The sequence below is a fragment of the Fulmarus glacialis genome, unplaced genomic scaffold (assembly GCF_000690835.1).
Source record: "Fulmarus glacialis isolate BGI_N327 unplaced genomic scaffold, ASM69083v1 scaffold24352, whole genome shotgun sequence".
Classification (NCBI taxonomy): domain Eukaryota; kingdom Metazoa; phylum Chordata; class Aves; order Procellariiformes; family Procellariidae; genus Fulmarus; species Fulmarus glacialis.
The window spans coordinates 1-25,955 of record NW_009197790.1 but is presented as its reverse complement, the minus strand read 5'-3'; the positions used below and the strand labels follow the sequence as shown (position 1 = coordinate 25,955).

The 25,955-nt window shown below is 35.6% G+C and overlaps 1 protein-coding gene across 1 annotated transcript in view; it reads left to right on the top strand.

Moving 5' to 3' along the window:
* LOC104073032 (peripheral plasma membrane protein CASK-like) overlaps positions 1–23,426 on the top strand; it is a gene marked incomplete at its 5' end in the record, with an annotated part of 94,208 nt that extends 70,782 nt beyond the window's left edge. Inside the window, 7 exon segments of the mRNA XM_009572679.1 lie at positions 8,472–8,549; positions 9,899–9,979; positions 15,506–15,694; positions 16,221–16,299; positions 21,161–21,246; positions 23,126–23,236; positions 23,239–23,426. Coding sequence (XP_009570974.1) covers positions 8,472–8,549; positions 9,899–9,979; positions 15,506–15,694; positions 16,221–16,299; positions 21,161–21,246; positions 23,126–23,236; positions 23,239–23,304 — 690 coding nt within the window.
* Positions 23,427–25,955: the final 2,529 nt, after the last annotated feature.

Sequence of the window (25,955 nt, the reverse complement as noted above, 5' to 3'; positions counted from 1 at the left end):
GGTTGTGTTTTCCCTCTGAAAGGAAGCCTACAATCATTTCAGGGTTCCACCTTAGTAAAACAGGTACCATATCTGTCACCTTCTGTCCTTTAATTTATATTCATCCTCAGTAGAATGAACCTTGATCGTTTGTGCTTTACTGAGATGCTGTTCTGGCAACTCAGTAGGACCACATCTGACAGGCAGTGTTTGTTGTCATGTATAGCACACTGAAGGGTCAAGGAATTTTATTCTATTCTATTTCTTGAAGTAGATCAGTTAATATATTTTTTACTTCTCCAGTAGTAAGGCATTAACCACTGAGAAACATGTAGTATCCTCTGCGTGCATCAGAAATGTGGTCATTAACAACTTGCTTATTAAACATTTTCCAGTTGGCATTTAGCTTCATTGGTATGTCAGTTTTGCATGGTCAGAATTTCAGGTTTTGTATATGCAATACAATGAAATTTGTCATTCTTACTCTTCAGAAGACAATTGTTTGCCAATTGTGTGCAGTGGGAATTGAACTAATACACAGAGAAAAATGTTTTGCCCAGTTTGGTTGTGTTTCCTCTCCTGTCTTCTTCCCCCCAAAAGTTAAGTTCTTGATTGAAAATAAAACAAGTGAAGAAGCCCAAATGTGGAATAGTCCCAAAAAAAGGAAGCAGTTTGGAGTAAAAGTTGAAATTCCATAGGGTTGATTGAGTTTACTTGGCACCATTTTTTCTTACCTGTTGTTGTAGGTAAAGGTATGTTCATTTCTGAGACAGGTTGCAGCAAGAGTAAATCTGTTCTACAAGTAACACATTATGAATATGTAAGAATGCAGACGACTTTTAGAAACAAATTACAGTTGGCCTACATTTTGCAGATAAAAAGTTCCTCTAAAAAGTAAAAGAAGAATATGTGTATTTCAGTTCTATCACGTAAATAATGAAAATTAAAGTGAAATTTGTGGTTCTCGTTGCTACTATAAGAATTTTTTTACATAAAAGATAATTTATGTGTTGCGTGAATGTGAATATGTAGAAAGAAATTTGAGTATTTCAAATTAGCATAACCTCTGTCAGGGTTACTGAAAGTCTGAGTGCCTGAAGTAACAAGCTGCAAAGATGGCAGCTGTCAGTTCTGTGGCATGACAGAAGCAAACTCTTGTCTGTTCAGACAGAATTAATGTACTGCTTCAGACTGTCTTGTTCTGTGAATACTGTGTCAGAAAATCTTCATTTTAGCTGATAAACTATTTCCTGAAACCTATTGAAGTAGTTTTGTTCGCTGTTTAATTGCACAGCATGTCACTGTGTAAGGAACTTAAATGCAAAGGTTGATCGTACTCCTATTCTACAGTAAGTGTATCACACAAAAAAGTTTGAAGCTGTGGAGGGCTTTAACCTGTAATGCTCTAGAGGTGACAAAGTAGAGTCTTAAATATGCTTCACACTTTCATACGGGACGGGACTGTAACATGTGCTGTAGAACTATGCTGGGAAATGAGTGTTAGGTCACTGCTGCTAAAATGGTTAACAGCAAGCCTCAGGCACAGTCCTTAACAGTGAAAACCAGAGGGTTTAAAAGAAGTTGAAGATAAAGCCCCTGCTGACTGTGACCTTGTTATTCAGTGTGTTTTCCAGTAGGATTTGTTACCTTCAGGGATGTGTTTCCTTGAGGGCATAGAATCCCAAGGAAAGAGGAACCCCTGGGAAGGTTATAACATTTTGCATGGAAGAGGAGATGTGAAACAGAACTGGCAGAAGAAAGAATGAAGTGGTCTATCAGTTATCTAATTGGCTCTTTAATTTTAGCGCATCTTTGATATTACTGCTTGTGAATATTATTTCATTCAGTAGGTCATGGATTTCTTTCAGACTTGCAGCACATGAAGCCTCTGGGGTAAATGGAGTACCACGATAGGGAGCTGTAAAAGGTAACAGAGCAACAAGCCTATTTGTTAGTAAGTTGCTGTGCAAGGGGCAGCACCTCCACCCGAGAATTTTTAGATGGTACAAAAACCTGAAAGTGATGAAAAACAGTCCTCTAATATCACTGTGTTGCATATGGTTATATTGTTCAGAAAGCAGAAGTCAAATATATAAGGTCATGTTTCAGTGGTTATTTTTAGATGTTTCAATTCGGGGATTTAATATTTGAGGTTGGCAACCCAGTATCTCTCTGTCTGAATTATAACTGAATCCTCACAAAATGTGTGTTGGTGTTGAAAGATACTGGGGTTTTTGCTCTAGCAGTTCAGTAGCTCTTGTTTTAACAGAAGTTTCTCGTTTGCATCACAAAAACTTACAGATTTTGGATAGATAAAATACTTAACTGATTTCACTGTGTGATCTAACTTTGATTACATTCAAGATTAGACCAGGCAGTGAGACTAAATTTCTGCTAGTTGTCATGTATCTAAACTTTTCAGTGTGACATTGAATGGGGGTTGTGTTCAGACAGTATTCTGACTCCTCTTACAGGAAATGATTAAAAAGGAATTTCTGCACATCTGAAAAACTAGTCAGAAGAGAAGAGTTTGTTGTTTTGTCTCCCCTGCCTGATTGTGGATTAGGCTTTGGGCTGTCTGCTTTTAAATATCAAAAGAAACGAGTTCCCTTTATACAGGCAGAAGACAAAAAGTCTAAACTCCTACGAAGAAAGCTGGTCTACTGATAGTGACACTACTTGACATGTTGTGGGTATTCTCTTCATAGCATTTGTATTCTAGCATGCAAAATGTAAAGTAAAACTTGTCTTTTTAAGAAGCAGTAGTATTCTGTTAATTAGCTAAAATGTCAATTTATGTTTGTTGTATCAAGTTTTCTTAATATATTAGTTGTGATTGTTAAGCTTTTCTAGAGCAAGCTCTTAATTTTGATTTTCTGTGTAGCAATGCAGAACTGGTGCTGAGGAGCGAGACTGAGATGCAAAGTATTCGAAAGTCTGGAAATTCCAAAGGTTACAATTGCTGTGGCATTTTACAACAATTTTTTTTTTTTAATTATCAGAAATTTTTAGTTGTTACATGTATGCTTATTGCTGAGTGAAATTGTTGGAGTTGGGCTACTTGGGGGAGAGTTATTTGCTATCACTTCAAAATAGAGTGTCCCAGCAAAAAGGAAGCCCATCATTAGGGCAGATACAGATTTTGCCCTACTGAAAGTCTGTTGGTGTTACATAGAAAAGCATTCTGTTGAGGACAGTGAAGAATGAACCAGTTAATTCTGTTCCACAAGAAACTACCTTCGGACTCCCTGAAGGACTGAAGGTTGCAGGGTTGCTGAAAGACAACAGCATTGTAGAGAGGCTGGTTTTCTGTGATTAAAATTGTGAGGCTAACTGCACATAGTAATGTGTTCTGTACCGCAGGAGTGTATAAAGCCTGGCTGTAATTGTCATTAATGTTTACTTTAATCTATGATGCGTGCAAACATGTTTCATTCAGAGTTTTCTTAAACATTTTGTAAAACGTTTGTGTGAAGGTGTGTTGTATTGTTATGTCCAAGGGAACAAATGTGCTTGTTAATGTGTATAAATGAAAACTCTAAATTCACATGCTTTCAGAGACAAATTATGGAGCTGTAAATTCGTTCTTCTAAGTTGCTTCTGCTATAGATATTTTTTAAGTGCAAAAATATTTGAAAAGTATTGCAAAACAGTCTTTTTTCAAAGATTGAAAAGAAGGTAGGACTGCTTCACCAGTTCTGGTGCATTCATGCATAGTATAAGCTTTGCTCCTCCTACCAGCTTCTGCTGTGTTCTGGTGGAAAGCTGCTTTCTAATCATCTTCTGTAACCAGTAAAGACTAGTTATTGTTAGGGCTAATGTGTTTTTTGAAACAGGCTTAATAACATAATGCTAAAAAATTCTGTCCAGACTGAACACACAGTTACTAAAATTGGAAATGAGAGAGACAAAATAATATCCTGGATTCATCATTTTGTTTATATGAGTACATACCAAACAAGAGACACTTCAGAACCAGACTTTCTTTTTTTTTTTATGTCCAAAAAAATTCTGTGAAGGCATTGTTGAAATGGTATGTTGAAAAAATAAAAATATAAAGCAAGTACTAAATGGTACCAATACTTCCTTTGTTTCTGGCTTATCTGGGGTTATTATTACTTGACATGTTTTTAAAGATACGTATCTTGGTTGTATGTTCTTATTTTTACTTTGCCTACATAAACAGTTAATATAGAAATAGTACTTCTGATACAATCTTGTACATATTATTTTAATTTCTCCTAAGGATGCATTAGAAATGCATCATGACATGTGGACCTGAACGAGTTAAATGGTTCATGGGGTGTTGCTGTGTACGTACTTATAGATTTGAAAACAGTCTTGTCCTTTTACTGTCTTCAGTGTGTAATAATTGCATTTGTCTTGTGTATTGTAATTTGTGCCACTACTTTCCAAAATAATTTAGTATTATAATGCATTATAACAGAGAGAAATTGAGTGGCCTGAACAAAAGGTTGTTTCCAAATGAGATGTGAAAATAGACACTGAGACAGTTTGGTAACGATACTGATTGTCTCCACTAGGAAATTTTGCTGTTGCTAACATGAAATGTCAGTAATAAGTACAGCTGTTTTGTTGTTAAAAAGACATTAAAAACAGTTTTAGGTCAAGACAGTGTTCACCATCATTTCAAGAACCACAATTAAAACCTAGAATTTGTGGCCCATCTATAAAAAGACAAAGAAACCTTGACATGATGAAAGCCATGGTCAGCTCCTGTTTTAAAAGTAATTCAGAGCACAGAGATAGTAACAACTAGCTGAACATCTACAGCGTGTTTAAAAAAATATTGTACAGAAATTGACAAACTACATTTTTCTTTATGTCATTTGGATTTTCTCATGTGGAAATCTTCTTTGACTTCACATACTTCACAAAATAAATCTTTCACTACTGCTATTGGCTCCCTTTAGGATAATTCATAAAACACCAGTTTTATTGATATAGATATCATTTTCCAACAAATTACAAAATAAATTATGAAATTTTACACTGAAATTTTAAAGCGTAATCTGTTGTTTATGGAATATGTGGCTAGAAGAAGCAATTTTAATTATGTAGCTTGGTTCCCTTGTAAGCTAAAATGTCCATGAACTAACTTGAATTACAGTATACCATTTCAAAAATGTCTGTTTCTGATTTTTAAAAATTCCCAAGAGAGTAAATCAATTACACCCTTAATTACCTGCAATGTTGATATTTGTGCTTTAATTCTACTCTGAATTTGTCATGACTACTTCCTTTTACTTGGTTCATGTGATAGTTTTGTCATTTAAATTGAATTCCCTTATATTATCAAACTTCGGTCTTTAAGCATTTTATAATATCCTAGTGGGAGAGATGATTGATCTTTTTGGAAAGCTTTTTCTGAGCCCTCTCTGCCTTTTGACATCCTTCCTGTATTTTGAATGTAGAACTGAACAGTGATCTGTTGTGGGCATGCCACAAACACATGTAACAATCTTATTTCTTAATTGATATTCTCCTTATGGTATGGCATTTGACTGTAGTCTTCCCTGGGAGAAACTCATACGTAGCTGACTTTATGCTTTCTGACTGCCTGAGATTCCCCCTTCCCCCTGCCAAGATAGTTCCTTCTCTTTTAAGTATTACTTGTATTCTTTGTTCTTAGATATATGATCTTTTATTTGGGTGGAAAATACGCTTTTCTTTTTCCTTGCATGCAGAGGTTAAAGTGATGGTAACCCAGTTAAACAAATGAAGAAGTGTATTTCTTTTTTTCTTAAATCAGTATACCTTCATAAAATGTCCCTGGTTTTAATTAGGAATTTAAAAATGCATTTCAAGTTGGAGAGGTTCAAGTTTCTTTTCAGATTTATTGTGGGTTTTGTTTGCCTCTTGCTTTTTAGAGTTAAGGTTGAACAGAATTTTAGAGAAAAACACATTCTACTCATGGTAAAAATGTAACATGGCGTAGGCTGTTTGCATAGTGTTTCCATTAGACACTGGAATTCAGTGCCTTCCACTGTAATGAGCTTTGGAGGTAGAGTACCCAAAAAGATTCTCTAGAAGAGATCTGCTCGTGCTATTGAAGCTACCAAAAATACATCCTTTCTCTAGTTGAGGCTGTCTTCTACTCCCAGAAACAATGAATGGATCCTGTGGCTTGGGTAATACATAGGCTTTAAGCCTTACTGCGAATATGAAGGTGTTTCTTTTAAGTACTCTCAGAGTCCCTCCTGATGGTTTGGTGCCTTGGAAGCAGATCTCAGTAAGTAGCACTCCTGGAAGATGAAATTTAAGTGCCACGCCTCAGCATGGAGGCGCTATGGAAAAATAAATGCACCCTTGTTTAGTCTGAACTTTGCCTTGATTTTTTTCCAAACAATCTTAGAGGCACTTTGCTTCCTACTTTCCTTTTTGCCTCCTTCCTAGTCTCAGAAGATAACTTATCCTTTCCCATGATAGTGAGAAAAAATTGTTTCTGTAAACTGCCGGTTGTTTTGGATCGCAATAACATAGCAACTTGAGTGAAATCAGCAACTTCAGTGACTTAGCTTTTAAGCAATTGCTAGAAATAACTAATAAAAATATTTTCATGCTAACTTTTCTGTAATTTCATTAATCTTAAACAGGATGTGTGTGTGACTCTTGGAAAAATACGTTCAATGTGTTGGGTGTCATGGATTTTCAGCAGCTCCTACTGCACTTTACTCAGTACACAGTGCTTGATGCAGTTTCTTAACAGGTGTATAAATGTGATACTTAATAATTTGGGGTTATTGGAGTTTGGGTAGGTTTTGTTTACTTATTTAGGAAAAGGTAAAACCAAATAATTGTGGATGCAACCGAAGTATCTCCTGAACTATAAGCTAGCAGAAAGCTTTTATTTTAAAAACTTCAACAGTGGTCAAGGCTGCTGAAACGGTTGAGTAAAGCAGTGTTTTGGCAGCACAAGGTGAGGTTGTTGGATGTGGAAGAAACTGATTTAGCTTGACTTTTCTATTTTTCTTTCCCCAAGGCAGTGGTAAAACTGTCCTGCAGGCAATGTTTTTTGGAAGTGACATTGTTTCCTCTTTTTGTATTTATTTGTGTATGGACTTGAAATGTTCAACATGTGCATTAGATTGTTAAGGAACACAAGGAAAATGATGATGATATTGGATTGCATTTATTGCAGTTTACACCTCTTCTAAAACTGAATGGTATTTCATGTGAGAAAGAGAGAATAGGGCACATCTGTAGCTTGACAAGATTTCCTTCTTCAGACATCCAAGGCTGTCCTCAGTCAAACGATGGAGCTGTAAGCTTCTCAGAGGAAGCTCCTGAGAACACCTTGCTGAGCAGCCTAAATGGGGGGTTCTTATCAACTCATCCTTTACAGTGTTAGGATTTGCTGAAGGTGTTAGAGTCCCTTGCGTATTTTGAATGTTTGTTTACACACACTGTTTTAAATTGCAGTTGAATTTTGAGTATTTCCAAAGTTGAGAGATTCCACAATTTCCCTGGGCAACTTGTTGCAGTGTTTCACCGCTCCCACTGTGATAAAAATTTCTCTAATATCCTAAAAGTAGCTATTTGTATCTTTTTTCTGTCTTATATTTCAAAGTAGTAGTCTAACATAAATAGGAATTAATTACAGGCATTACCATCTTTATATTGTTTGAAATGTAAGCCAAAAGTTTTTTATTTGAAAATAGTACTTATTACAGTGCCTTTTCATTCTTAAGTATACATTTATTTCATTAAAACGTGCACAATCTTTTAGGTTTGTGTGAAGGAGCCTGTAATATCTATCTCTAATTTGAAATTGAAGATAGATCTCTCTCCTGTTGTGTTTTGCATAGTTGAGGGGGTTTTAAAAGATTTTTGAAAAAAAATAATTAACTGGAAGGTTTACGATTTCCTATTTAAATACATTGGCATTCTTCTGTCCAATAGAAAATCCTAGTAAAATAAAGGTACTCTTTTTTTGTGAGCCCCCTTTCGTGGAAAGATTTGTTTTTCTCTTCTCCAAAGACTTAGGCTTTTGTAGCTTTCTATCTTCAAGAGCATTATCCCATATTCTGAGGTTTATTTAAATTACTGTTTGGAATGTTTGATGATTGATTTATTAAGAAAAGTGGGATATGCAGATCAATTTGATTTTATAGCAGAATGTATCATTTACAGCATTTATTCAAGATTCATAGGATCACTTCTAGTAGAAGAATATAGTTTCTGTAAATCTGTGGAAAAAGCATGGGAGGTTTGCAGAATGTCTTAACCTCTTGAACTTTCCCATGTCATCCTATGAACTCTGAATCTATGGCACTGTTCAAATCAGGAAATGTTTAAAAATGAAAAGCCAAAACCCTAAGCTGCTAGATTTTGTATACGAAACATCTGTGGGACTTGCAGTTTAACAATCGTCTTAATCATGGTAACATAAGCAGGCTATTGTTAGCGCACATCATTACTTTATATAAAGTAGCATATGATTTCAGTAGTTTGTTTTCTTGTTATTTCAGCTTTATGACAAAATAAACACAAAATCTTCACCACAAATCAGGAATCCTCCAAGTGATGCTGTACAGAGAGCCAAAGAGGTAATGGCTTTAAAATATATTTTTCACTTTGAAAGTTCGATTGTATTTGAAGTGGAGCATTTTTTTCTTCATTAAGATACTGATATATATTCTCGCTCATAATCTGAATTATTTCTGGAGTTCTGCTGTTGCTTACTTAAGTTACATAACATGTTGCATAAACTTGCAGAATTCCCTTATGTCTTTAAGGATTATATATATTACTCAGTTTCATCATTTAGCTTTTGCTGCAACAATAGCAGTCTTAAAAGGAACACTCCTGTTGGATAAATGCAATATCTTTCATGTTCAGTTTATACATTACGTAGTCACAAAAAAAGATATGTTTCTAGGTATCAGCCTTTTAAATTGAAAAAACAAGTTTATCATATATAGTTCTAAGAAGAGCAGACCTAGAAATGCAATAAAGGTGGCACATCAAGATGAAAGATAAATAGACACAGATGTTCTTGATTCTTATACCTAACAAATAGTATTTTATTTGTTTATTTATTGCAAGTAGTAAAAAAAATCTAGTTGTATTATATATTATCAGTAAAAATAAGTACAGTTGTTGGGGGTAATGTCATAGGAAAACATTGTTTATAGTGCTATTAAAATAGAATGAACAGGAAGACTAAAACACTGTGTTATAACTGCAGTCACACTGATAGACACCCCAAAGTTCTATGCTGCAAAACTTCCTGCCAGCTAGTCGCGGGAGGTGCTTCCAGAAGCAAAATACTCTGCTTTCGTTGTCCAAATAGTTGCATGTGGAAAATAAAGGTGAAAGTATCAGGTTACAGGTAAATGCCTCCTGCCTCCGCCTCCTCCTCCTTCCCCCAGTGATAAGCTGAAGTATGGCTCAGATTTTATAAAATCGGGACCTTGGAGGTGGGGTAGCAGGTGGACCACCTACACTTGATGTCTTTAACAATTTAATTTGTGAAGAGGAGGTTTTATGAGTATTTTTAATTCTGCTTTTAAACTTGATTGTCTTAATAAATTGAGACCATGTGTGAAAGTAGCAGTTGGTGGTGGTGATGTGTGTCACCTGTAAGTTAGCGCTTCATTTCTGTCTCCATATATTTAGCTGTTGGAGGAATACTGTCAGTTGAAAAAAAGAGCAACTGTTTCCTTCAAATTTCTGCTTTAATCTCTCTGAGAAAGAAAATTGAAATGAGGTATTTTATTCTCTTGGAGTTGGGGGGGGGGGACACACATTTTCCTAAGCCCCTTCCTGTCAAAAACATTCTTTTGTATAATCATTTGGAGATACTCTGACTGACCAGTGAGGGTTTTCATTTGTTTGATTAATAGCTTTATTTAACAGAAAGTTACTATGGGCATTTCTCCTGCTTGTTTTTCAGGTGTTGGAAGAAATTTCATGTTATCCAGAGAACAATGATGCAAAGGAGCTAAAGCGTATTTTAACACAACCTCATTTCATGGTAAGCAACTGCTACTCTTTCGGGGGGGGGGGGGGGTTTATATTTTCTTTATATTAGAAAACTTAAGTTCAGTAAGTTCTCCCTAAAATCTGCAGGTAATGTAACTGCATACAATACCGCAAAATAGTTTCTATTACTACTACTATTGGTCCCCACTACTGTGCTGAAAACTGTCAGCAGTTTGGAGTAATCTAATTATGGAGCAATTTCACTGTCTTTTTGCGGGGAGCTGTGTTGCACATAGAAAGAAGAATAAATGCTTTTGGATGTTCATAGGTAGAGCTGGGGTCCTCCTTTTTCTTTTTCCTAAGGTCGTCTTAGGATAAAGATGTGTGAAGTCGTTGCAAAATAAGTGTTTATTTAACATTATTTTACAATAAATCAATAGCTTTTACAGTCTAGTGCCTTTGTGTTACATATCAACTCCTACCGTGTCTGTTTCACAAACCTGATTTGTGGGCAGTAATTGTTCAGGGATGTGACTGCTTAATAACTTGGTTCCAGTTACTGAAGTCTAGTCTTTTGAAACTACTTAAAGGATTTCTTTTGTTTATGCTGTGGGTGAAGTTCATAAGTTCAGAAATAAAAGTGTTTGCTTAAATCTGCTATACACTATTGTCAGTTTAAAATAAAGAATTTGACTTTCCCTAACACAAAGATTATATGCAGGGGGCTTTGTGGAATTTGCTCACCTGAAAGCTGAATTACTGTAAGTCTGAAGGATAAACCTAATTGCCAGGAAAGAATGAGCTGAAACCAACCTCATAGTCAGGTATAAGATGAAATCTGGATAGCTGCATGTGCCGATGTGTTCTTTTGATGGCCACTGTAGCTTCGGATGCATTTATTTTAGTACTTTAAATCAGATCAGGAGTGTGTTTTTGAAGTGAATCTCCTGATTGGTCTCTTACAATGCTTTGGCTTGTATCATGTAAGAGTCTCAAAGCATGCAAACTAGACTCTTTTCAGATAAAATTAAACTCGAAGATGTACATCAGAAGCTCAGCCAGTGTAATCCAGCAGCTGATGAGCATTCCGTCCACAGGGCAAGATGGAAGCTGGTCAGAAGTAAAAACTGCAATGCATTCAGTCTGTACATCGGGTCCTCACTAACCCAATTGTTTTACTTATCGATCCATTCCTATTTCACTGCACTAATTGCTAATGCAGACATTGGCTTTTTATGTTGTACTCAGCAACACACTGATATGTCATTGCCTGGAGATGATACCTATCCTGAAGTCTGTAACAAATTTGGTTCACCATTTAACAGGAATACTTGCTTGAAATAGAACATAAAACAAGGTAGAATGGTACTCAGCCGTATTGTAAGAACGATTTTTTAAAAAAAAAAAAAAAAAAAAAAACATAAAGAACAAGAACAGTATTCTCTGGTACTCAATTTCTTTATTTGGAATCTGACAGGTTCATTTGATTTACCTTTTTTTGTGTAATTACCACACAGTATTGCAAAAACATTAGGCACAGTGGAGAAAGAGCATTTTTTAAAGTATAAATTCTTTTCAGAGTAGGCATCAATAAAAATGGTTGTGGCATATAAAAATTTAATGTATCAAATCAAGCAACAGGAAAAGTGAGTTGGAAATCATCTTTTATAGGTATCTGTATTTCCACCTGATATCCTCATAAATTTAAAACCATCGGTCAGAATTCTTTTGCTGCAATTCTATAAAAGGTATTTTTTTATAAGGAATAAGCTGCAATTCCGTAACAGGTATTTTGGATGAGGAGTAATTTCAGTAAGTTAGTCTATGGCATCCCAAGGTAAATTGCTAGTTGATGGAGTCCTATCCTTCTCCCCATGTTTCATCCTCTCCCTTGCAGTTGTTCTGATATTCGTCTGACACTGCACTTCAGTATTGCACTGTGCTAAACTAGTAGAAAATTGCTCCAACAAAACAATGATCAGTTAGCAAAAAGAATTAGGGACAGCTGGAATACTGCCAGAGCCAGAATGAGCAAGGGGACAGAAACACGCAGTCTGGGTTAGGGAGGAATGGCACAAACATGTAAAGCATCAGTTAAATCAGCATATGTTGCAGTGGAACCATACCTTTAGGGTGCAGATACCAAAGAGTCTCCAGATGTCAAAGAACCAATCCCATCCTCTCCCGTCATTCCCACTTCTGCTCCCAGACACACCTTTTATAAGATAGCAGATCTTACAAAATTATTCTTATGTATGTGGCATTCTGCCAAACTTTCTTTCAGAGCCAAAGCCTTTAAAATAGATACTCTTAGGAAAGGAAATAATTGTATAAAACAATATTGTCAGCCTACACTCAATGTTTTTACCAAGCATTGTACAGAGCAATAGTCTGCTTAGTAAGTTCCTGAGCTGTGATGCACAGAGACTGAAGCAATAAGGTGTAATAAGTAGGATCGTGTGCATTAACACCTGTATGATAACAGAGTATTTTACTATTATTTATATTATTATCTAATCAGAAGACAATGGAGTATAGTCTGTCTCGTTTACTTAAACACAGTGTTAGTGGTTTAGACTATGTATAGACCTTTACAGAACCAAAGCCAATAAAGTATGGGTTTGTAAGTACTCTTACTGGGACTGAGATCTTCGAGTTCAAAGTTTTTTGCTGTTTTAGTTTTGTTTTACCCTTGTATCCCTTATGGGTACAGGAATAAATTGTAAATTTAGTCTGTACATGCTTAACACTTTAATTTAAAGAAATGTATGTAACTTTTGGATAAAGGTCTTTCAGTAGATAACTAATTTAAGAATTCTTTAAAAGATTATCAAGTACCTCATTTGTTGTGTACAAATTTCAAGGAGCTTTTATTCCATTACACAACTTCGAGTAGTTTTTCAAATGTGCCAATTTTATCTGTAAAAGGTTCTATTATATATGTTTAGTATGTGGCAGCAATTGAAATGTTTGCTGTACTAGGAGACTTTTACTTAATTACATACTGAAGTTTTATCCATCATCATGTGCCTTCCTACACTGTTCATTGCAGACAATGATCCTGCGATATAGTAGAAAGCAGTTGTTTCAGCAGGATTATCATGTTCTGCAAATGAAAGAGAGACAGGGAAAAAAAAATCTAAATTATCAAAATTAACAGAAATGCATGAAAACAAGTATCTTTAAGTAATAGCAGTCTTTATATTAAATGTTTTCAATATTTAAATTGAGCTTGCTGTACTTTAATAGCTGATGTTTCTGAATTTGTGTTAATTTTTGTTAACATATTCAGAAGTCATCTAGTATAATTATGAACCTTTAAAAATGTTCAAATTACCATATTTTAATCTCCTACAAAGTGTGTATTATTGCTAAAAATACAGTATAAAGCAAGGCAAGTATTTGACATGAAACAAATGTAAGGCCCTGAATTACATAAGAAATGTAATACTAAAGCGTGGAGAGTATAACAGATACAGGCAGGTGCATGAAGTTGAGTAAGTAGCTTTGAGTAGATTGAGCTGAAGGAAGCACAGAAGATCATCCTACTCTGTCAAAGAGTGCTTGCACACAAAGCCGAGACCACACACTCTCCTAGAAGAGATGGTTTTTGTAACAGCCAGAGCTGAGGCATGATTGCACGTGGATGCTCTTGTTTTATTTGGGACAACTGCAAACAGTTTTCAGATACTAGAATGAGAGTTAAGCTAAATCCCTAAATGTATATATAGGAGGATTCACACGTAAGTTTACACCCAATTAAATAAATCAAATTATTAAGAATTGATTTAATTAAAGTGGTTTAACTTACATATATGGTCCAGATCCCTAAATATAAAATGTTGCTTCAGTAGTGCAGACTAATGCAGAGGAATTGTTGCGAGTTTGAGCTTAGTGGTAGACAAAATAAGATGAAAACCAGAAAATGCAGATGCAGTTTAGTATTTAACTAAAAATAGTATTTGTGTAGGTGGGCTTGAAACACTGGGAAAACAGGAGGGAATGTGGGCAGAGCATTGCTAGTTTAGGGAATTTCGTTCCATTGTTATAATGTTGAATTCCCAACTATAGTTGGAAACTGATTTGAGAAAAGGGAACTTAAACTGTTTATGAAGTTATCTTTTATAACGTGATGCGCTTTAGAAGTGCTAGCTTGGAAACAAATTTAGGATTTTGTAGAGGCCATGAAAATCCCATTTCTCCTTTGGATTCCACTTCAGAAATACATCTTGTAGGGATGTTGTTCTATCACTTTTTTTCAGTTTAAGTTCTGCTTAAACATTTTAATTGAAGATTTAAGACATTTCAGAGTCAGATTTCTCTGCCAAAACAAATTCTGGATGGTCAATCTCAAGCCTTGCAAGATTGATGGGTTCTGCAAGTTAAGAGCTATGAGCATTGAAATGAAAATTAACAAGATGTGAATTATAATGTAGATTGACCTAACTGCAGTGGTGGCTGATATCTCTTCTATTGTAGAGATATTGTAAGAACTAGGCTTGATTTATCAATTCTTATCTGAGAAACCTGTCCGTTTGGGTATAGAGGCAGGATCTATCTCCGGTCCTTGATAAGTTAGTACAGGAGTAGAACTAGCATGTTCACATACAAGTCGTATTTAGTTTTTGGACAGAAGCAAGCTAGCTATAATATCCTCGTTATTAAGAGTTGAATGCAAATGTGAAATGAATGTGATACGGGGCTCTTAAAGATATCCTGGAGAACAGTGGAATGTCATACCATTAAAAAGCCTGGTACTACTGAATACTGCTTTACAAATGTTTACACTTTGTCCAACTTTTATCTTGTAATACTATGTTACACTTTTTACAGTTATACAGGCTTAGGTTTCTTACACAGTCAGTTGTTCTGCTTATCAAAGATATTTAAATACATTTAATCAATTACGTGTTGTATCATTCTTTGCATCAAGAAAGAGTAAAACGAATGAAGTAGTATTTGGGCAGTTTGTTGGTTTAGATTGTAATTTTTGTCAGGTATTTGGAACTCAGTGTGGTTGTGCTGGGACCGTGCTCGAGGGGAAGGGGAGAATATGGAACTGATTATGCTAGTAAACAACAAAAAACAGTATTTCATTTTTCAGTCAGTACCAATCCAGTCTGTCTTTATTAGAATGAAATACCACGGGATCTGCATACCTTTTATTTTACTAGGGTAATTATTATAGAATAGTTTGCTCAGAAAGGTAGCTTCCTAATTCTGTGTCTGCGCACATAAATAAAGATGGATTAATTCTGGCACCTTGCAGGTGCCGAGAAGATGGGGGAGAGGAAAGCAGCATCATTCTCATTGAGGTATCTGCAGTAGAAAATCAGGTTTACTCATGCAGATTTTAAAGGCTAGGTATGCATTTGCAGTCTGCTGAAGTTTATCTTAGACTCCTTTAAGGGGAAAGTTCCTGTATAGAAAGTGAGGCACAAATATCTTGAATTTCCTTTAATTTCTGAAAAGCTTCAAAAATACTTACAGGGAATGAGTGGGACTCCTTATAATACTTACAAGACATCCAATCAGAGATGATGGAAGTCTGATATTTTGTTGCTGTAATCTCCTCTAGGCCTTACTTCAAACTCATGATGTAGTGGCACATGAAGTTTACAGTGATGAAGCGCTGAGAGTTACACCTCCTCCCACCTCTCCGTACTTAAACGGAGATTCTCCAGAAAGCGCCAACGGCGACATGGATATGGAGAATGTAACACGAGTTCGACTGGTGCAGTTCCAGAAGAACACAGATGAACCGATGGTATGGAGGGTACCTCAGTATTTTTCTTGACTCTGTACTGGTAAAGACCAGTATTATAATGATTTTAATGACAGTTTCTGCACTTTGAAGTAGGGTTGCCAATGTAATTGGAATAGTTCAGCAGCCATTGTAGATACTTACATTCCTGTGTATATCCTTAACTTAAAATGTTATGTATGCATTCATACTACTGCTGTACCACTAGAGCGGTTTTTGTCTAAAAACAACCTTGTAGTAGTTATAGCAAATTAGGCTTTAAACCAAACTGGACACTTCGCACTTCAATACAAAATTACATTTTTAACAAACCAGCATCTTATATGCGCATATATTAAATTATTGCATCTTCACCTATAAATAACATCTGTTTTCATTGCTCATATTTAAGTGAGCGACAAAGCTTTTATTTTAACCTTAAAATAGATACCCTGCCTTCAAGCTTTTAGGAAAAGTGACTGTTCTTAACCACTCAACAATCACACTGCTTAATGTTTTATTTTAAGAGTATAAACATTTCTTTTTCTAGGGAATCACTTTAAAAATGAATGAGCTGAACCATTGCATTGTGGCAAGAATTATGCACGGAGGAATGATTCACCGGCAAGGTAATCGTGTCATAAATAGTTTTGTCTTCAAACACAATTATTTAGATCATTTTGTACAAACCATATAACAGTACATGCTCCTCATTTTGATTGCTACTATTCCATAGTAGTGTACCTCTGTATCTGGATGGAGTCCTGTTAACTGCCTTTGTTACCTTCCAGTTGCAGATGTCTTCGAGCGTTGTGAGATGAGGGCCCGCTATGTTTCATTTAGGCCTTAATTAGGATAACGGGAGTATAGCTCAGTGAGAGATTGAAATGTCAATAACTTCTGGAGCTGTACTTATTTAATCCTCTGTTTTTTTTAAAAAAAAAAAAATCCTTAGACTAGTTACAGTACTTTTCCTTGCAAAAACGGAAGAACTTTGTTCAACAAAAAATTTAAATTTCTCCATATGTTTTCACACAATTCTTGAGGATCTTTGTACTTTTGATGTTGAGGCTCATAAAAACGATTTGTGAAATAAAAATATTTCTTGTGCCCAGAACTTGAATCTTTATTTTCAGTTTTCACTACTATAGCAAACCCTGCAGACAGGCATCTTTTCTCATCTCCAGTCTACTCCTTTTTTCCATTTTGTGTGTCCAGATCAGATGTCAAAAAATAGCTGGGCTTTGTCCTACTTTAAACAGATAAACTTCCCTGCTAGGTTGTTAGCTGCAAGTTTGGATTGCACCCTTAAAAGGGTTACTTTAGTTTTTCCAGTTTGCCATCTTTTTCTTTTGATGAACACAAAAATTTTCATCATTTGTTCCTTCTCGCCTATTGTTCTATTTCAAAAGAAGCTAGGAACAGGTAATTAGGAAGACAAAACATGAAGCAGGGAAAGGGTACAGCGATCCTTTCCCTGATATATTCAGTTCGTCTCCTTGACATGATCAAACCTGTCAAGAAGCAGGAAAGATAAAAACTTTTCATACAAGTAAAGATGCGATTCATATAGACTTCTATTTTTCTTTAGAGGGCCCTCTGAATGGAAATTTATTTGGCTTGTAAAAGGGAGTTTTAAAAGGAGATTGCTCTAAGATTCACAGAAGGAAGGTTTTCATCCAAATATACTTAAGTAGCGGTGATCCTCTGCAGAGCACTGTTTCACATGACTGTGTTCCATAATGGGGGTAATAAAACTTTTAAAACCTCTTAAAACTGGGTTAAAAAATCCAACTGTGCCCATTAGAACTCTGTTCTTTTGTTTTTAATTGTACAATGTCTTTTATTTCTAAAAACTTGGGAAATTTAACCCATTCTATATGTGCTTCATCTAACTAAGGTAGCTCTTCTGCACATAGGTTTAGTTTGAAAATGAAATATACTTCAGTGTTTCTGTAGTGTCATCTTTTTTTTTTTTTAAATGTTTCTAATTTTGTTAGTGCTCTAGATGCTTCTTAGCTTCACTGCTGCATTCAAAGTACCTATATTTAGAATATTTTTACTGGATAGAACAACACAAATGTAAGTTGATGGTGATCTCGAGCACAATGTGTCTTTGAATCCTATTGACAGGGTCTGTGGCTTTTATTTGTTTTGGAGTTTTTTTTATGTTGTTTCTGCTGTCTCCTCTTGCTATATGGAAAACTGCCAGGCAATAACAGCAATGGCTAGATAATAGATCTACTGGGAGGGTTTTACAGGAACTATATAATTTCTAGCAGTATTAAGTGTGCAATTCCCAATCACAAAATAGTAGCTGCTGTGAAGTCTGCCTCCTATCTCTATGCCAGCTGTATCTAGTCCTGCTGATTATAGTTGTCCTTATTCAAAAGGTGGGGAAGTTGAAGTAGGGAGATAGGCTTGTAAAGATGCTATCTACTTGCACCTTCCAGAGGATTGAGCTCAATGAAAATGAAATACCAGTTTCCGTCATTAAAAATTGTCTTTTTGTTGACTTGTCTGCTTTTTTAGGATAAGTAAATGAATTGTATCTTAGATCTCAGGATTTTAGTTATGTCTTGCCTTTCACCTTTGTGTCTGTGCCTTAACTTAGCTCAGTTGTCCATTCATTTTTTACCTGTGGATTCTGTTTAGACTACTCATATTGTAAATATTATTTTCAGGGGATCTGCTTATAGCCTGATTTCTCAGCAGCTCTCAGTATCTTAACCCATAGGGTTTTTGCTGCTGACTGGTTTTGGGGCATTCGTGCTTAAATGTGAATTCATTCTTAAAATGCATTTAAGAAGATGTCCTAATATGACATTTTAAAAGATTTCCAAAGAAGAGAAAGGACTTATTGGCTGCCCATTTAACCTCACCAGAAAAACAGTAGTTGTACACTGTCTATGCTACATTCTCAAAGTGACTTAATGTAAAATTCACACTGATTTTTAGAACACTGATACCCCTGATAACATTTATTCAATGCTAACAAAATGTATGTGAAAATATGATTATACATTCACAGCCTTTCACTTTCCAAGCTACAGAATTTTCTTTTGGCTACAAAACATGTTTCCAAATAGGGACTCCAAGAATTTGTTCTGTCTTCTTCCTAATAGGGTAGGATTTCTCATACTTCTGTGCAGAGCAAGAGCACACACTTCCTAAAACTGTCTTCACTCTGACTTGCAAAGACAAAGAAGGAAATCATTTACTCCAGAAATACATCCATTCTTTGTTATTACAGATGTGTTATACATCAATAAGTAATGAATAGCTTAAGTTCTAAATAAACACTGGACTGCCAATAGAAAAGGAACCAAAATTAGATGATTAAGCATAGGTATCATGGGAGCTACAAATGGTACTGAAGACTCATTATTCAAAGATGTCAAGAATACTCTTTTCCAACAAGAATATTTATAAAGAGTAAGAAGTTTCTGCAAATAATAAAAGCTTTTTCCCTCAGATTGAAAATATCTTCCTATGGTTTATCAATGCATCAATGCATCAAACCCCCCAAAACAGAATGACCATCTACCGCTAAATGTCCATGCTTTATTCCCAACTTTTGTGTATACTGCTCCATTTCAGGCATGTACAAGAACACTATTCACTTCTGTCAGAGTAACGGAAATGGGAAATGCTCCGGAAGAGGGGATTTTATTTAAGTGCACTATTGAAATTACTTGATACAGGGATATGGCTGAGTCTGATTCTCATTCTAATATTTAATTCCATCAGATGTATACTTTGAATAATGCCAAAGAATCTTTATACTATTCCAGGGCATATGCTTTTTCTGATTCAGTATTATTGTTTAATAACAATTACACTCACTTCAAACTCAATTTAATTTTGGCATGATACAGTCAACATAGAGCCTCATTTTTATTAGAATATTTTTTTAAGAATTGGGTATTGAATGCCTTCCTGAGAAAGTCTGCCAAAACTGAACTTTCAAAGTGTTTCACTAGAGATTTGGTCATTAATATTCTAGATGTGAGCTAGATTAATTTGAAATTCAGATGCAGGGCTGTTGCATTCACATTCAGTAAACTATTAATTGTGACAATTTTCCCACTGAAGAGTGGAAGAATTGTGATGACTCCTTTTTTAAAATTTCACTATTGGCAGATCAGCTCCTGTAGAATTGTTTGAAGCATTTAATGTGGCTGAAGGACTTACTCTTGAGAGTACTGAAAGTTTTTGTAAACTTTGGGCTCTCTCCTGTAGCCCTGCCACAGAGCCTCTGTTTCGCAGAACAGAGCCCAAAGGGAATCATAGCAACAGAGCTTTTCAGGATTTTTCTCCTTGGTTCAGGCTGTGCTTGTGTTTAGCAGGCACACAGTTTGATTTTCATACGTTTGTCCAGCTGAAAGTTTTGCTTGCATGGTATTCTTTGGAAAAACTGACTATTTTGGTTCAGGAAAAGAATTTTAAGGGTTTTTCAGGATTCTAGTTGATTGACTTTTTTCAGGTAATTTTCCATAGATATATTTTAGTTTAGGAAATGTTTGCCAGTTGCTAGCTTTCCAAGTAAGATTAATTATATTAGGTACAGTAATTGTATTAGGTACAATATTTAGAAAAGAATACTTGCACAAATTATTTAAATCATACAGCAGAAAGATATATATGTGAAGTAAATGGTCTTGTCATGTTTCATTATATATGAAAAACATCTTCTGGCTAATAATAAACCATGGAAGTTTTTTTTTTGAGAACTGCTAGAAAACTAGGTGGGCTTGAGCTACTCAAGTCAGAAATTATCATCCAAAAAGAGCCTCCTAGGTTGCTTCTAATCCTGAAGATCATTCATTCATTCACTGCCTCCTCCCTGTTGAGCTTTTGTAGTGTCTTAGAGCCATGTTGTAGCATGCCATTCCCATCCCGGTTTCAGCAGGTCAGTTTATGACTTGCCTAAGCTAAGTAGATATTTGTTTCATCATCTGACATTGTAGGTAGTCACACCAGTCATTTACATTCAAGCTGAAGTCAAGGGTACATACAGAAAATGCATACTGTAAATATGGCAAATCAAAATCAGAGAAATTAAAAAATACAGCAGTCTGACAGATAAAATTAAGACTATGTCCAGAAGCCAAACTGCATTAAGTACTCATCTGATAAAATACTGCTTGAATATCTCTTTTAATGTTTTTAGCTGACTAGTTGCAGGTGACTTTCTTATCAATGTGTGGGTTTTTGCAGTGTCTTCGTAAGGGACTGATGTTTTCCGCATGTACTTTGTAGGGTGCTTGGGCCTCTCATGCTGATGTATTAACTGCACTCTGAAAGACAGATTCATAATCTTTGGTAGCTAATACATAGCTACCAAAGTCCTTTTCTGAATCTAGCCAAAAAACTTATTTTAACATTGTTTCACATTTATGCCTTCATATGAATATTAGTACTGTCTTACAGTTATCTCAATTTGTAAAAACATGTTTGAGGTGATTGTATGTTTTCTTAACTCCACAGGTACACTACACGTAGGGGATGAAATCCGAGAAATAAACGGGATCAGTGTGGCAAATCAAACTGTAGAACAACTACAAAAAATGCTTGTAAGTGCCTGAAATCTTTCTCATGTTTTTTATATAAGTGCCTGCCTTATTTTGACAAAACTTTTATGCAATTGCATTGTGACTTCCCCTCTTTCTTCTATTCTTGATAGCCTACATGTGCATGTAACACAAAGTCTTCCTGTGTTCAGCTGTTTAAGCCTTCTACAGGCTCTCCCCTGTTTTTTAGTAGTGGCTTTTTTGCACATTATACGCAGGAATGGTAGAAGGCACCTCCAGCTGTCATTTTATTTATTCCATTTAGTCCCACGGAAAAGATCATTGACACTCAACCAATCCTGACAGATGTATGTCTGACCAGCTCTTAAAAAAACCTTGAGTAATGGAAGTTCCCCAAACTCTCTGGGCAGTTGACTTTAGTGTATAACTCTTCTATGTTTTAGAAAGTTTTTTCGAATGTCTGAGTTTCCTTTGTTGAAATGCAGGAGTTTCTTCTCTTGTCTCTAGTAGATATATCAGAAGAAATACTGCTTTCCTCCTATTACTCATCCCAAGTTAGTCTATAAAGATCATGCCCTTATTTTAAATCTTCAGCCTACACTAAGTGTAGCCACTGAATATACTACGAGAGAAAAGAAACTTTTCTTGCTTATTGGTATAATTGCTGCACAAATACAAAGCCAATAAATCATAGAACCATTCAGATTGGAAGTAACCTCAGGAGGTCTCCAGTCCAATCTCCTGCACAAAGCAGGGTCAACATTGAATTCAGCCCAGGTTGCTCAGGTCTTTGTCTGGTTAAGCCTTGAAAATATCCAAGGACAGAGATTTGACAGGACAGGTGCCTCTTTGGGCAACCTGTTCCAACACTTAATTATCATCATAGGGAAAAATGTGTTCCTTATATGTAGCTGGAACATCCCTTCTTTCAATTTATAACTATTGTGGCTCATGCTTATTGATGTTACAAAGGGGAAAAAAAATATTTTGAGCTCAGAGTCTGGCTTTTTGCAGGAGAAGTCAATTTTGGGCCTTGCTAGTAGAGTCAGTTTGATGTTCCATAACACTTGCAAATTTTTCTGCATGCAAGCCTAATCTTGGGATCTTGGATGGTACCACTAATTCTTCTGTTGTGTCCAGAACTATATAAACAACCTTAAATGAGTCCAGGCAAATAGCATTTTTTGGCTCATAGTAAGCCAGCCAAAGAGAGAAAGGAGAAAAACTCCAAGATCACTTGAGATTATCTACTTACCTTTCTGCCCAGATCGAGTCCTGCAGTTGTCAGCCTTGTGGTGGCACTTATATTCAAACTGTTATTTAAGAAAATACGGCTGAGCAAATATGTTGCCACAATCTGCTGCTATTCTGCAGTTACTCTTTGTTATGAATATTCTTACACTACAGTAAATGCAAACTAGCAGACCCCGTGTTCTGTTCTGATGAAAGACTATTTTTTACGTTTCTACCTTTAGTAGAGCAACATGCAGCTTTCCAGAAACTGTGAATATGTTTTTGCTATTTAATATGTATGATGAAAGGGAAGAAAATATCACTTTAGTAGCAAAGACTGTGTGGATCACAAGAATATAGCTACAAAGAAAAGATTGACATGGAAGAAACACACACATCTGTGAATTCCTCACCTTAAAATACAGCTGTAGGTTCTAGGCATTCAAAAGCTGGTCAGGTGAACGAACTAATAACGTATGTTTATCTTTTAGATTAATGAGAGACAACCTAAATGTTTGTTTCTAAGTGAAATGACAAATGAGCCATAGCATTTTAGCTTTTCTGAACATTTACTTTATGAAAACGTACTGCTGCTCTCAAACTATGGTGCTTTCCTTTAAAGCATTACTGATTTGGCGATTTTATCTTCAGTGTCTTAGTCTTTAAAGAAGTGCTTTTCTTTTTGCAGAGGGAAATGCGTGGAAGTATCACCTTTAAGATTGTGCCAAGTTATCGCACGCAATCTTCATCCTGTGAGGTAATGAATTTAATGAACCATCCCATTTCTTCCTCAGTCCTGTAACTAACTGCCTGCTGATGGCTGAATGTTACTGCTTTCTGGGAAATTGTTTCTGCCTGTCCTGTTAGATCACGCACACCAATTTTACAACAAAGATAACGGAACACGAGTAGGTCCCACCTACCTACTCAGCCCTGCCTTCATATTCATCTCATCAGCACCTTAAGTAACTCTTTACAGCCTATTTAAAAAAAAAAAAAAAAAAAAGGAAAGGGGATCCTCAACTCATGCCTTTAGGAAGCCCCTTTAAAAAAATTACCATTTAAACTCATTCTCCAGGAAGTCTATTAAAATTCCTACGCTGAGGAAAAATCCTCCTTTTTTTTTAGGCATTAAACATTATTTTACTGTGTTGGGCTGTTAAGGGTTAATTGAAGAATCTGTTTCTGTATAACCCCGTTGAGGTAAATTTGTGATGATTGTCTGTAACAGTTACATGTGGCTTAATATTATGTTTCCATGGGAAAATGGTGTTTGTCGTTACAGAAGAAAAACAGATTTGGAGTTAGTTCTTGTTGAACTAGAAACTTGGTATTATGGTTTTTGCACAGTAACGTTTAATTCTCTTCTGCTCACGAAGTTATGTTCCAGATTGCAACTGAAGGGAATTAAATTCTAGAAAATGGCTCCTTGAGAGATACTGTTCCCATTTAAGCATACAGATGGCATATGCACTATGTAGATCACGCAGGTCTTTCTGTGCCACATGCTTAACTGCGCAAACAGTTCTCAAATTAGAATTCCGGAAGTGAAATCACAATCCCTGTTGAAGTCAAGCACCCTACCTTAATTAGAGCTGTGATTTCACCCTAATTGTTTTTGTGTCTCAGCAGATGCTAGAACACACAGAAACTGCTACTGTGATTGTCAGAACAATCTGTTTGAAAGAAAAAAATCGCTGCTTTTTGGTTGCCTTCTGTACTTTTAATAGAAGTCAACAAGAACTAAAAGGCTTGAGAGGTAGAAGGTTTGACAAATTTTCACCTATGAGGCCAATTTTCTTAAAAGGTATAAATATGAAAGCAAAAGTTTTTCATTAAATGCAAAGGCTTTAAAAAAAAAATCCTGAAATAGAAATACTAGTGTGCTGTCAAATTTATGTATTGACTTCTGTGCTGTAAATACCAGTAGTAATAAAAGATATCTCACTTCCCAATATTAAAATACAGAAATTGGTGAAGCTATATACCTGCTGGGAAGGTTATTTGGAGAAAATAATTCAGCATGCAGCTTTAAATTAATACCATTAGCTGTCATTGTAGTAGTAGCGGGTCATCTCTTTTCCTTAGCTTTGTGTCCTCAGGGTCTTCATGACTATTTATTTCATGGAATAGAGGAAAATGGACTCTTACCTTCCTTTGGGAAAAAATGCAGAATTAGAAATGTGTGATCAAAGACAGAGGAAAAAAAATAAGCATGTCTAATTATCACACTTCGTAGCATTTATCATTCATTTAATCAGAGGTGGCTGAGTCTCTTCCACCTGCTCGGCCACACTGTGACTTTGGCTAGATTTTCAACTGTTACAAAAAGCCAATGTTTTAAAATCATCCTATTAAAGTATCACTAGTCCCTTGGTACAGAGAGAGTTTTTTTCACAGAATTTTTCGGGATTGTGATTCAGATGATGAATCAAATTCTTAACCATTGATAAAGGCTAAAAATGAATGTTGAATGACGTTACTAAGGCACAAAAAGCTTGCTTCTAATGCTTTCTAGAAGGATAAATTCAGAGATATTGGGTCTTCACTAGTATAATCATGCTAGTTAAGGTATTTTTTGGCAATATTTCAGTATAAATTTATGTTTGGTCCCCCCCTCCCCCTTCAGTCATGGGCTGGTGCTTACATAGTATATTTTTACCAGAAAAGGAATATAAAACAGAATCCATAATTCAGGTTTTTTTGAGGCTCCTACCATGATCATGTCATTGGATTGCAAAACATCTTGTTAATCTTGAATAAGAAAAACTAAATATTACTAGGATCAGAGGTAATCTGCCTTTTATATAGAATCTGTATATATTCCTTTATATACAAAGGTGAGGGGGGCACAGGATGTTATTTTTTTAAATAACTGAGATTTGCATTTCACTTGCCATATTTTTCTTCTTTTGTAGGCATTTAAGAGAAGTGTTGTATTGGTGTTATAAGCCACTTTTGCATATTTAGGGAAGTCTTGTCCCTATAGTATGTAATGGTACTTCAGTGTCACCAGGCAGTTTCCAAAATCTCAACTGGATAATTTCAAGTTTCTTAGGGATTTGTGGCTTTTTCTGCACCCATGCCTTCCATTCAGTTGCCAGGACTTCTATTTTGTGGAGTAGACTTGAAAACATAATACTTATGAATTCCCTTGTATACAAATTTGATCAGCTGATCTACTGTGAGATGACCTGTTTAGTCATTGATGTGGCAAATGGCCTGAGTTACTCGGATATCTAGATAACACAGTGTCCAGGATGTTGTGTTTTCCACTTCAGATACCCAGGAAATTACAGACTTATATAAATATGAACTTAAGTAATTATTGCAACACATTCTTCTTATGGCTGATGACTGCATATGCTGTTTATACGTTTCAGCTTTATCCAACTGAGTAAGCATTTTGCTCTAGCTACATTTGCATTCTTACTTTTTACTGACAAAACACCCCAAGTAACTTTTTGTAGTGTCAGATATGTGAAAATGGTAAGGGAAGTACTTTTCTTTTTTTTTTT